The sequence below is a fragment of the Ceratotherium simum genome, chromosome X (genome assembly GCF_057802395.1).
Source record: "Ceratotherium simum simum isolate JZ-2026a chromosome X, ASM5780239v1, whole genome shotgun sequence".
Classification (NCBI taxonomy): domain Eukaryota; kingdom Metazoa; phylum Chordata; class Mammalia; order Perissodactyla; family Rhinocerotidae; genus Ceratotherium; species Ceratotherium simum.
The window spans coordinates 35893135-35906970 of record NC_141940.1 but is presented as its reverse complement, the minus strand read 5'-3'; the positions used below and the strand labels follow the sequence as shown (position 1 = coordinate 35906970).

The following is a 13836-nucleotide window of genomic DNA, read 5'->3' as shown; positions in this document are numbered from 1 at the left end:
AACTTGCCTGAAGTTACACAGCTCTCAACTGGCAGAGCCCAAAGCTCTATTACCCCACATCTGCCCCAGTGTTAGGGGGTTGGAGAATGTCAGCCAGTGAAAGTGGAGCATTATAACAGTAAGAGCGCAGGACTAAGATTGCTGCTGCTGCGTGGAATGCTAGAAAATCCCACTCCTTCTCACTTTGTCTTTTCGCATCCTCCAGAATCTTCTCCATTGCCCAAGCTTTTGGCCCAATTCTGCTTGAGGCACAACACGTGAGAGGTAAGTAATTCTCTTGTCTTCACTTAAGGGTAGTTGAAAATACTATGTGTTTAAACAACTCTTATCTGGATTATTTTGCATTTGTTTTATTTCCAGGTCTAGATAATTGTCATGACCTAGGGCCTGGGCTAATCTGAAACTCTCCTAAGAAGAGAGTAGCCACAAACTAAACAACCCATTCATCTAAGTCAAGTACATTCTCAAGGGTCTCTAAAGCTTCTCACTGCTCTGGCTAAGGTCACTGAAGTCCAGGGCTGGGGCATCTGCCTCCTACTATTAGTCCTACTGCTACAAGTCTTTGTCTATATTTCTATCTGGTTAACTCAGACATCTGTAATGTGAAAAAATGCTGAGATGCGCTGGAGCAAGGCTAGGTTTTTCACTCACATCAGGAAAGGATAATAGAAGAGATATATAGGGAGTGGGAAACAGTAAGATCACATTTGCTAATATCTAGTTCTATCTATGGCTGCCACGGGCAGATATTATAAGTTCAACAAAGAATTACTGAGCACCTCTATGTGTAAGGAAATGTGCTAGGCCCTGGGAATACAGAAATGAAATTGGATGATGCCTATCCTGAGTAGCTCATAGTCTAGCAGGGAAAACAGGCATATAATAATTACAAGTGATTTGCGTGTTACAAAGAGAAACACTAAGACGGGTTATATGCTAAGTGACTTAATTTAAACTGCTTGTCCACGCCAAGAAACTTGTGTAGAATTACCTTCCCCAGAATCCCCAGATGGAAACTAGAGCTGGTGACAAGGATGTTTATTAGGCAACATTCCAATGTCTGCAGAAAATGTGATGCTATCAGTGGCTTCTATCATTGATGTCTGCTGGATGCCAGAAACTTTACATATAGTATCTCAACTCGTCACAACTACTTTGCAATACAGATTTTACATATGTGAAAACTAAGGCTCAGAGAGGTAACTTACCCAAGGTCTCACAGATTTGGCTTTGAATTCAGATTGGGATTTTAATCTAAACTCTATCTAACTCCAAAGCCCATAATTTTTCCACTGTTTCAAACTACTTCCAGGACCCAGTGTTGTTAGGAGCATGAGTTGAGGATTCTAGTCCCAGATCTAATACTAAATAGTCGTATGTCCTTAGACAACTCTTTCTTTATCTGTTGGAGAGAGTGTTGAATACATGCCTTGTCTACTCCACAGTTTATCAAAATAATAAATGAGACAGTAAGAGAATACTTAGATCACATAAAATGCTCTGCATACATGTAGGATGTTACCGATTATTGAATGACATTAAAAGGTTGCTTCTGCACCATACTTTATAATCCCTGCATTGCCCATTCACTCACAGTCAAGACTGAGAGGGGAGAGAAAAGCTAACTAGAAAGGGTTTGGGATTGGAACTTAGCGAAGAGAGTTATAAACATGACCCAAATCATTTTGAATTTCCTGAGCCTCAAATTCTTCATGTCTGAAGTCGGAACTTTAATCTGCAGTTGTTAGGAGGCTTCTTATAATTGAACAACATGATATATACTAGGTTGCTCGTGTTAAGTTTTCTCCACCTTGAGTAGGACTGCAGGTTGCCCGCACACCACAGGAACCTGGCAATGACAAAAAAAGTTAAACCTAAGTGGGCTGGACTCTGTCATCTCATCAGTTGCAAGTGGTGTTAAGCACTGAGTGAATTGCACTTAATGAATTAAAGATGAAAGAGATAGCAGGGAGCACGAATGCAGGAGAAGACCTTTCATTTCAAATTTAAAGGACTCATTTTATGACTATTTGAGATCTGCAGATCAGAATTTTTCCACTCTTCCCCTAATTGTTTACTTGAAGCAGTGTGTACTGTTTGAAATGATGGGGGCATTGGGAATGGACAGAGAAACCAAGCTAAGCCCTCCAATTGGTAAACAAGGCCTGTTGTATCTTAGCCACTGAGTCCCGTCCAGGTATGGGGGTTGTGAGGTAGATGGGCAAAGTGGGTAAGGTTCAAGTTGTCTGTGGGTCTGAGGATCACGTTGTAGACTGCATAAAACTAACAGTCAGTGTCATTGCCCACATTTTAGCTGTGTGCTCAAGTAAGTTATAGTATCTATAGCTTTGAAAGGGCTAAATCATCTTTATGATGCCTTCTTCTTACCTGATTCTTAGAGTCCCCACTCTAACTCCTCATCAGATGGCAATCCTAACTCTGCTTACATTCTTCCAATGATATGGAACTCTAACTTACTTCATAGAGATACTCATCCCATCTCCACCCTCATCTTCCCAAATGATTCTTCAGATAGCTCCTTCCTTGTCTCTGAGAACAAGTATTCCACATGAAAGTCCTTCAGAAACAGTTATACATGTATAAAGCTTCTTCCTTGCCCCTTGACTTGACTTACTATCTCAGTGCCTTGGTTTTCTGTCCTGGAAAATGGCAAAATTACAGTCAATATTGAATAAAATAATATTAAAGTAGTTTTTAAGATATCTAAATCTTTGTACCCATAGACAATGAAGCTCAATGGAAATGGGAACCTAATCATTCGTTTTTTATTGCTTTTTTAATATCTTCACATATTGATTAGATGGTGATTAGATGGATATGGTGATAGCTCAACCTGGCTTTATTGAGATAGTCCCAATTGAAAATATTTAATCCCATTGTTCTTGTTAAACATGGCAAGGTACATATTCAGTTATGCAAAACACTCTCCCAGACTGATTTCTTGAACCTAGAAGTAGTACAGAAGCCTTATCAGACTTCATCATTTGTTTTGGGTTGCAAAAAACAAGATCACTGAATTTATGGGGCTTAAGGAAGAAGGGAAGATAGGGGAATGAAAAGATAAGAACTGGTGATACCAATGCCTACTGGGCCTTCTCTCCAGTCAGACCACTTCCACTGTGACCCCATCCTTCCGCTTGCTTACTGGAAGCTTCCTCCTGTTTTGACAAGATTTTCATGACTGAATTCCAGGTCTTATTTTTGTTATCACAATTTTATTCTCAAACTACTAGTGGGGATTCTTTTGTTTGTCCTTTTCCTAGTCCTTGTCATCCTAGTGTATCCATCGACACAGATTTATATAAGGCCCATGGGACCAGCCCTGTGCAAAGTATTATGAAGTTTCAAAGGAAAGAGGCTTCCTCCTGGAGGGAGGATACAATCATGTGTCCTTCCTCAGCTCAGGGAATGGAAAGTTAGTAAGGGTCAGAGTAGTCAGAGGAGGCTGCATAAAAGAGGCTGAACCTGAGCTGGGCACAGGAAAAAGAGAGAAATGGACTTTTAGGTGAGGGGAGAGAGAGATTGAAAGCAGAAGTAGGCATGATTGCATGTTCAGAAGTGGAGGAAGGAGCTTTGTTTCCTTATGTGTAAAACGCAAGTTATCATACCTACTTCATAATAGTGCTGTGAGTATTACATGGTCTGGTAGAGAGGTGTCAAATGTGTGTTCAGCATGTTGCATTTATTTCTGTAGAGCTCATGGCAGACATTGACAGTCCTTCACAGCATTCTATCAGTGAGGCCAGCCACAGGCCCAGAATTCTTTTAAATACAGCTTCAGGCAGCCTGTACCAACCAGAGTATGTAAATTAGCATAAATTAAATACTCAATATATCATAAGTATTATTACCCCAAAGACCCACAAAGTGTCTGATATAACTGAATAAAAACAGAACTTGTCTTTTCCATTCTTACTGAATACAAATGAAAAGCTCTGCATTTACAATGCGTCAGAGACCCACCATGTCTTCAGCACTTGCAGGTTTGAAATGAGACTTAGACCCAATCCTGCTACAAAGGTTATCTGCCATGTGTCATAACATCTCCTGTGAGCTGTAAGTAGCAGCACACTTGATCTTTAGGAGTTTGCAAACCTCCTGAACATGGCTACTTTCACTGAAGTTTTCATTTCACCACCCATATAATGTTGGTCCCGCTCAGGGCTTAATTCAAATTGGCAAGTACAGCAAAGATGCAATGGAGTCTGTCTTTGGAGTTTTTCCTTGACTCCATGTGATGCTCTATGTTCATCCCTAGTGATATGATGCCTACCTAGTGGCTGATCATCTTGCCCTCCATGCAGCATCCAGATCCTTGCCTTCCTAGAAAAACTCACCCATTCCTTCTAGACTTTCTTCTTTGCTAGACTGAGAGAAAAGAATGGTGCAAATTGGTTGTGTACTACTGGGATGGCTTTATTGGTCATGATTCTGGCTCGTGACTGAGCAGAATCATTCAGGCCTGTGATGAGGCTGCCAGCAGAGATAATAGATAAAGGAGAGAAGGTAGGTGAAAGAGGAGACTGATAAACACGACCTTTGGGGGAATATTAAATAGGCCCATAGAGCAGGAAGGCTGATGAAGCAAGCATGGCTCCTTAATGGAGTTATGCACATTGGAAAGGAAAACTGAGAAACTGTGACAAGAAATACTTGTAGAGAGAGTTCATGACATGTTTGACTTCATAAGTAGCAAGGCCATGGGTCCAGCTAAGCTAGAAGGAAGATTGACGCTTAAAGGAAAGTATGAGATCTGAGTCATAGCAGTGGACAAATTGACCCCAGCTGTGTCGCTCTGTCTCTGATATGGGGCTATGGGGATGGCTTTTCTACCTCACTCACAGGCAGAGCAGAGCAGAGCATAGCTCCCAGCAGGAACCACAGAATCCTGAGAGGAGGGTCAGCTCAATTGCTACCCTCTCTCTTGCCCTCAAGTCAGCTACATGTCACATGCCTGAACCAGGCCTGCATTAGCGCACTGTTTAGAGGTGATCATGCAGCCTCAAGCAGAGCCTTGGAAGGAAGCGATCCACATATCACATATTTCAGGGCCACTTTTGGAGCCAAATAGTTTCTACTTTCAAAAATGTAGATAGTGCTGAAACAGAAAGGGCCTTTTGAGAGTACTCAACCTAGAGTTTCTTGAAAGTGTTGTCAGGGAAACTTCTGCATCAGCATCATCTGCAGAGCTTGATTAAAATGCAGATTATCTGGTCTCATCCCAGACCCACTGATTCATACTGTCTAGGAGTGAGGCCCAAGAATGTGCATGCTAAACTCCTAGGGGATTCTTATGTACCCTGAAATTTGAGAACCTCTGACAACTATTGGATCCTTGTATGGTCAGTCATCCAATTTTCCCAAGGTAAAATTTGCAAACCTCTTACCACAGAATCATTTGGGGTACCTATAAAAATTTCAGATTCCTGAGTCTCCTGTTAATACTCCTGAATCAGAATTTCTTATGTGTGATAAAGTTTAAAAAACTCAATCCTTTCATTGTACAGATACAGAAACTGACCCAGAGAGAGGAGGTGACTTGCTTGAGTTTATCAGTCTAGATGGTGGCAGAACTAGGGTCACACACAAATCTCCAGACAAATTCCAACAGTATGCCCCTCTGATCACCTCTTGAGGGTTATTTATGTCTCTGTTTAGCTCCTGTGGCCACAGCATTCCTTAGAAGGTCTAGAGCTCAAGAGTAAGAATGTAACTGCTCTGGGTAGTTGCATGACCCTAGGTCAAAGCTCCTCCTCCAATGGATTATGTAGAACAGCTTGAAAATAAAGCAGTGTGAGGTCACAAAACTCTCTAATAAGCAGCAGGGTCCTGCAGGCCCTTTTCCAAATGGGATCTTAAGGGACCCCAGAGTGGAGTAGTTTTATCTCCAGGGAGAATGTTAACCATGGCTTTGAGTCAAACTGTACACAAACACCAAATGGCTTGCAATAGTTTACTAAACCTATTTTTGTGTTGTTGTTTTTGCAGTTGAAACATACACCAATTAATTAAAATCTTAAATATGTGCAGTTTTGTGTCAGACCTGCTCTGAGCTCACTAGTCTGATCCCCCACGTATGTGCACTTGAGGTTCCAGCTCTGTCTTTGCTTCATCTCTTCAAGGTTGTGGTCTGGAACTCCTCCAGACTGGCATGCTGTGCCCCTGGATCTGCTGTGACAATCCAATAGAAGGCCATTGACCTCTAGAAGGAGAGCAATTTCCCAAATGATAAGGCAAGGTAGATTTTCTTTGAGAGATTAAGCAATTGCCATTGACAACAGTGCTGTTGTATGATTTGCATTTGGGCTAATGCTTATAATATTAGCAAGTGTTTCACCAGTGCTACATAATTAGAAAAATTAAATGCTCTGCCACCTTAAATACATAATTCTGTAAAGAAATAGGAGAACTTTACAGATATTCTGGAACTTATGAAGGTGGAGGGAAAGGGCAAAAGGCAGGGACAGAGAAGGAAAAGTTATAATCACACCCTTCTAACCAAAGGAAGAGTTTGGTAGAGGTCCACAGTCCTTTATCCTCAATTCTGAAATCAAAAAGCTCTGTAAAATAGAAGCTATTTTGTCATTAATTTGGTGCCAAAACTCATTTAGCAGCAAAACCTGACCTGAACTGACATGAACTTAGTCTTTATCTCTGTTAGTATGAATATTCAGACAATTGTTTTCCTGTAGAAATGTTAATGGCTTAATTATGAGATGTTTTCCCAGACACCACTGGGAGTGTTATGTAATAAACAGTACATACTCTGTGTTACCTTTCTAAAATCCAAAATAAATAAATAAATAAATTCTAAAACACAGTCAGATAGACTGTGGCCTAGGATGATGGTAGCTAACATTTATGGAGCACTTGCCATCTGCATGAAGCTGCACTAATCTCTTTTCATCTCATTTAATCCTCACAACACTATGAGGCAGGTATTGAAATCATTTCCATTTTAAAGTTTGGAAACTGATTCTCAGAGAGGTTAAATAACTTGCCCAGAGTGACACAACTTTTGGCCAAGCCAGGATTTGGACCCAGGTCACTCTGACTCTAGACCCTACATGCTGAACTCTTGGAGTCTACTGCCTTGGAGAGAGGAGCAGTGGTGAAGGACAGCATGGGCTCTTTCTGGGCTTTATGTGGAGATAGAATAGGCTACCATCTATTCTATGTCATTTGAGGGCCAACCTCCTACCTCCAAATATGTCCCCTCCCCATCCCTACTTCTCTGTAATGTTATAACATGGCTTTATTCCTTAAAGTTCGTCTGGATGGCTTTTCTCACAGGGACTGCCTGTATCAGAAATCCACTGCGCAACTTGTTAGAGTACAGATTCCTGGCATCCACCCCAGACCTACTGAATCAGAACTACTAGGGACTGGGACCAAGTCGATTTTTAGCACACTAAAGTTTGAGGAAAAAGTGAGTGCCCTGAGAAAGGCCAATCATTAACCCTCATTAATTAATTAACATCCTAGCTATCAATTGACACCTAGCTGGTTTGGAAGGAATAAACTCATGGATGGGCACCTGGAAAGTGGAAGATATCTGAAAGGTAGACTTAGAAGGGTGAGTTATGGAAAGGAAGAAGGATATGACAATATCTCCCTAGTTTGGCAATATGTGATAAGGGTGGAGCCTCACCAATTACATTGTTCAGTTGCATTTGAACAATCTCGAAAGCAAATCTCTCACTTATTTTTTTGCCACTCAGAGCACCTATCTATTATCTCACTGATACTCACAACAACCCTCTGAAGTAGACAAAATAGTCATCCTCATTAGATAAAAGAGGAAATTGAGACCCAAATGAGTTCTTCAAAGTCATCTAATTGATTAATGCTAGTGTTTGAGTAAGTTTGTGACCCATAATCTTACACTGTTTCAATCTTCCAATAATTTCTTCCACAGGTCTAGAGAGGAGGAGCCATCAAATAAAACCTAGGGAATCAATTGTTACATTTAATGATACACATTTTTTGCCCACCAGTGGCCAATTTAAAAACATTTAAATGGTATGCTATGCAAGGAAAGGGCAATCAGAGGAATTACACTGCAAAATAGTTCAACTGATAGGCCATATGTTTGGGGTTTGTTTTTAATTTTTACTGGTTGCTTTATTCTTGTTATCAATGCAGGGATGACAACTGAACATTTTGATCTTTATACTTTTAAGAATATTCTGTACTTGTTTGCTAGGTTTTCAACCTCACGTCTTCATCTTGCCTGTGATGTCTTAATCATCTCCATGGCAACAAAATGTGACCTCAGACAGGGACTAAGAAGCCAGAAAAATGAATTAACTACCACCACAGCAATCAGATCCCCACCACGATGCAGGCTAGGATTGGGGCACTGAGAGTCAACTCCAACCAGTGATTATTCCAATTTGGGCTAAGTGCTCTCTAGAGCAGTGCTTCTCAAACTTCAGTGCACATTCAGGTCACCTGGGAAATCTTGTTAAAGTGGACTACTGATGCAGTAGGTCTGGGGTGGGACCTGATAGCCTGCATTTCTAACAAACTTCCTGGCGATGTTGATGCTGCTGTTTCCCAGATCACATTTTTTTTTAAATGTATACTTCACATTTATTTAAAATTGTGGCATGTGGGACTGTGTGTAAAGAAATACAATTAAAATACTTGTGAAAAGAAATATTTATTACTAAGTATATCAAATCAATAGTCCCAATATGAAAAAATAGTATGAAAGAATACATGCTGAAAAGGCATTCACTAAAATTTAATCCCATCCCTCCTTAAATATAAGTCTAACAAAACTTTGAAAGGTGTTTGTTTAAAGATATAAAGGATAAATATATTAAACACCAGCCATGAAACTCTGATGGGAACACATTAGAACAGGATTTCTCTGAGTGTATTTTCTGGAATACTGATTCCACAAGAGGAATAAAAGGATTGTGCAGTGCAGTGATTTGGGAACATGTTGCTCACAGGTAGCCCACACCTGGATCACAATGAGCGTCAGCATGGCAAAGGTCTAAGTACATTTTGACCTTGAGGTTCTGGCTAAAATGCCTCTTCTTCAGGGGAACATTCCCTGGCCATGTTACTTCAGGTACATCCTCTTCCTTTCATTCTCTGTCACAATGCTCTATTTCCTTCACCAGATCACATTTTGAGTAGCAAGGGGCACAAATAGTCATCATGCCCAAGTAGTATATGCAAATGAGCACATTTGTGGTCCTGGAGGAAGCGCTGTTTTGGACAGCAGTCTTGATGAGCATGCCAGCTCTAATATTAACTAGTTGTGTGACCTTGGGCAAACATTTTTACCTCTCTGGGTCTCTGTTTTCTCATCTCTGAAACTACCAATTTGGCCTGGATGATCTCTAAGATCATTTTGGATGGTAAAATTCTTTGATTCTCTGATAAAAAAGATACTTTAGAACCAAAGGCTTAGTCTGAAGGAAAATTGTCCCTATGTTACAATGAAGGGGAGTGGGGAGAAAAATCTACTGTGACTTTTGTATTTATCTTCTTTATTCCAAATCCTCTCTGTGTCCTAAGGTAATTTATTTCTTCTGAATGTGCAGAACATTGGAATTCTCCACGAAGAAGAAGCAACACTGAGTGGTGGAAAACAATTTTGGAATCTCTCCAACTCAGCTCTTAGCATCCCCTTGCGAGTTCTTCATAGCTAACAGCTTTGGCTACTTGCTCATCAACACTGTTTCTCTGATCACAGAGCAAACCCACTGTCTGCCCATTGGTCTCCAGTACTGGTACTCAATTCTACTTAGTCCCACTTGGTTCTAGAAGATATTATGGAGAAGTACACAGAATCACCACCTACCTTACAGGTAGAGCATTCCTCCCTTCAGGCAGAGAATCTGATTCCGCGGCCACAAAAGCAGCATCTGACTGAGGAGAACCCTGCTATGAAGGACCAAGTCATGCCTGCCCTGTCTACCCTGATGATGCCTATATCCTGCTCACCTGAGCATCTCTCCCAGTTTCATGGTGACCCTGCCAATCTCGCAAGGTTTCTTGCTCAGGTGACTACCTACTTGACAACTCTCAAGATCCCCAATCCTGCAGATGATGCCCAAATCAAGTTCTTTTTTGACTACCTATATCAGCAGATGGAGAGTTGTGGGGTCATATCTGGGCCTGACCAGAGTACTCTGCTGAAGCAATATGAGAACTTTGTTCTTGAGTTCCAGCAGTCATTTGGTGAGCTGACAAAAGAGAAAATGAACCATCTGGACAAAGGGGACAACTCCTCTCAGCAGGATGCTACTACTTTCCAGCTCCTTGCTCAAAATCTGAGCAATAATGAAACCAATCAGAGTGATCACTTTCAAGAAGGACTAGCTGACCCCATCCAGGATGAAGTGAGTGGCACAGATATGATGGACAACCTCCCAGACCTGATCACTCAGTGTATTCAGTTGGACAAAAAACGTAGTGACAGGCCAGAGCTCCTACAGTCAGAGGCCCAGCTCCCAAAGTTGGCTTCCCTGATCCACCACCAAGCCCTCTCCAGTCCCACAGGTTTATCACCTAAGGAAGAGTCTATACAGCTGCGGGGAAGCCAGCTGCCTCTCACCCCAGCCAAACGGGCCCGCCAGCAAGAAACTCGGTTGTGCCTCTACTGCAGCCAGTCTGGTCACTTCACAAGAGATTGCCTTGCCAAACGTTCTCGAGCCCCAGCAAGGATAAATAACCCAGCTCACCAGTAAAAGGGACCTAGGCAGATCACTTTGTAAACTTATATCCCTCTTACCTCTAGCCTTACTGATTTATAGCCTATAAATCTATAAGCACTAACAGATCTTGTTTATTTGGTGACCCATCACCAAACCTGACCCAATGATGGTGAAAACAACTCACAGGCACCTTCTGCAGTTGGGACCACTTCCCCAAAAGTACTGAAAACCTGCAGGCAAAACTCTGCTGAGTCTGAGCCAATAAAAACAACCCTGGCAGTGCATTGGGAACCCCATCCCCACCAATGGATGAGATCTGGGTTGAGTTTGTTGGCCCAAGTCTTCTGTGCCTAAGATTAGGTCCAAGCCTTTCACCCTCACCCTCACTGGTCTGTATCCTAGTTCCCTATGGGTTTAGGACCCTTGGCTGAAGTTCTAATTGCATTCCCATATCCTACCAATATTTTCCTATTGGAGTCTGGATCCTGATCCACCTGTTGACAAGAGTCCAGCTGCAATACAAACCAACCTTTGTGGAAACACAGCTCTGCCACCCTTCTGTATAGCTATGTATTTTGTTGCCATTTAACAACTTCTGCTTGCCCAACAAACTGGATCTCTTGGCTATTGACAAACCAGATGGTATGGCCCATTGAAAACTCTGCTTGGAACTATTGGTCCATCGCTTTGAGGGCCAGCCCTTCAGGCAGGTACATGTTATTTGCTAAGCCCTACCAATCCCAGGTTATTGCCCTCTTCCCTAACAACCTACTTGAGGTTCAAGGATGTCTTATGAACAAGTCAAAATGATCTAGGATAATGACCTCTGAAAAGTATTTAGTGAGAGTTGGGGAAGGTGTTCCATCATAATTACTGTGTCCGCAGCAATGTCCTTGCTGCCTTAGACAGGAAACCTGGCTAAATAAATCTCCACTGAAGACTTAGGCTCAGGCCCTGCAGTAGTTTCTGACTTTGGAGACCTCAGTGTGGTCACCACCTAGGATCACTGGCCATTGATATTGAGCTCTACACTTATGGACCACCTCTGGGGACCCTCATCTAGTTGAGGATCTTGAAAAGCAATTAATGGCAGACAACTTTCTGAACCATCCCATCTGAAAAATCCTGGGGCATATACATCAACACCCTCTGTGTGTAAAACTCAAGAAGTGGGGAGTTTGATTGCTCGTGTTGTGCTCTTGGCACACATCAGCTCTGTGTATGGATTCCTAATGCTTCTGAACAAAAGTAGTGCCATGCTGAAAAGACACAACTCCCTAAAATGTTAAGGATATCCAGTGATGATCGGTGTTTGCTGGTAATTACCAGTCCTCTGTTTCCTGCTTCTTGGTGCTGATGTATGTCCCCCTAATGGATCTCCTGAAGAAAGATCAGTAATTCCATATCCCCTAGCAACCATCAAGGACTCTCAGAATATGAAGTGCCAGTGTACTTTGACCTTATTTCTGAAGAATTCTGCGAACTTTGACAATATTTAAACCCAGCTAGCACCTTACTACTATCACCCTATAGCACTAACAAACAAATCTTTTCACCCATCAGTGCCTCACTAACCACCGTGCCAATCCCTATTTGCATTCATAAGGTGTCTCCTTTATCAAAGCTTGCTATACATCCATCTTACTCCATATGCTCTCACAACAAGGAGACATGAATGCATGTATTTCAGTTGTGCCAAGAAATTCCCACTGGGGTACTGGGATTAAATGAGATCCTCTAGCAAGTATGTCTATTTGAACTTTAAGTGACTCTAGGATTACCTGGAGGTATCCTGATCTAGCACCACCAATTCTGTAATAAAGGACTAACCCAATGGCTTCCAGTCACTTTCCTTGCTGACCCCAGTACAGTCCTGGAATGCTGATAGGAACATTTAGTTGGCTTCATCACCAATCTTTCCTTATCTTACGGCCAGAATTTATCATTGTGTGCTTTCTCACGAAGATGTGTCACTTTATTCCTGTTTGGACCTTCGCTCAGCAGCAACATTACTTTCTTCCCCAAGAAATCTTAAGATTCCATAGCCTCTTAGAACAGATAATTAATCCTGGGCTATGAACTTCAGTTCACCTCCCACTTTTAGAAGCCCCTTGTTGAGGAATTCTCAATCAAGGACTTCTTGTACTCTGTGTGATATAATCAAACAGCCAGACAGTACATATGAACAGGACGCTAGGATAATGCTTTACTGTTCACTAACTAGCAACCATTTTGTTTACCACTTCAAAATTTTGTTTTAGTGACACTATCCACTTCAACTAGAATGAACTCATTACTTAGCATAAAGAGAGTTACATGGATGTGTCCTCAGAATTTATACATAAGTGAAATTCTCTGAGAGTGAAACTCATTAAAATCTATAGAGAACAGATGAGATTTAACCTACTCAAAGATAAAGTCCACAACTGCAAAGGCTTAGGGAACTCCCAGGTCAAATCACGGTGGTAGTTTTAGGGAGGCAGATCTGCTACATGATTAATGCCGCCCAGCAAGATAGAATTTAATCATTTTATGATAAGTCTGAAGAAGAAATTGTTAACAAGAGAATGATCTGCATGGAGTCTAGAAAAGGGAGCAATTAAAGAGCCACAGGGCATCGGTAATCTCTCTAGACTCAGAGAGGGGACGTTGACCATCAGACGATTTGGCAAGTCAACCTACAGTGGGGTGAAGGCACCAGGCCATCCCAATTTGTGTCATTGGCCATTAAGATTGTCACCTAACTCCCTCTGCTCTGACTCCATGCTCTAAGAAGCAATCTGATTATAATTACTTTCCCATATAAACTTTGTTATGGGGAGAAATTTTGCTAACCAGCTGATATGAGTGCTTTAGCCTATTTGGCAATTAATTCTCATTATAAATGAATAAATTGGTGTTTGGCTTATACATCAGTTTTTTTGTGGGTTTTAATAGCATCAATCCTTCAGATCCTAATTATCTCTGAGCACATTGGGAAAAAAATAAGATTCTCACTATGAAAAGTCAACACCACGGTGTGACTGTAGTGAGTCCACTGAAGATTGCTCACCCTGGGATCCTTGCCTCAACTGTCAGTTAGCCTCCCTCTTTATCTCTGTCATTTGTCTACAACTGCAATAAAATTCCTAAATAC

At 41.6% G+C, this 13836-nt stretch overlaps 2 protein-coding genes across 2 annotated transcripts in view; one reads left to right on the top strand and one right to left on the bottom strand.

Moving 5' to 3' along the window:
* LOC147911819 (uncharacterized) overlaps window positions 1-13836 on the bottom strand; it is a 303124-nt gene that overhangs the window by 228551 nt on the left and 60737 nt on the right. The gene's annotated exons all lie outside the window — the stretch shown is intronic.
* RTL4 (retrotransposon Gag like 4) lies at window positions 144-13548 on the top strand. Its single transcript, XM_087427420.1, has 2 exons — window positions 144-264; window positions 9585-13548. The coding sequence occupies exon 2, from the start codon at window positions 9816-9818 to the stop codon at window positions 10731-10733; it is 918 nt and encodes a 305-aa protein (XP_087283546.1). The 5' UTR covers window positions 144-264; window positions 9585-9815; the 3' UTR covers window positions 10734-13548.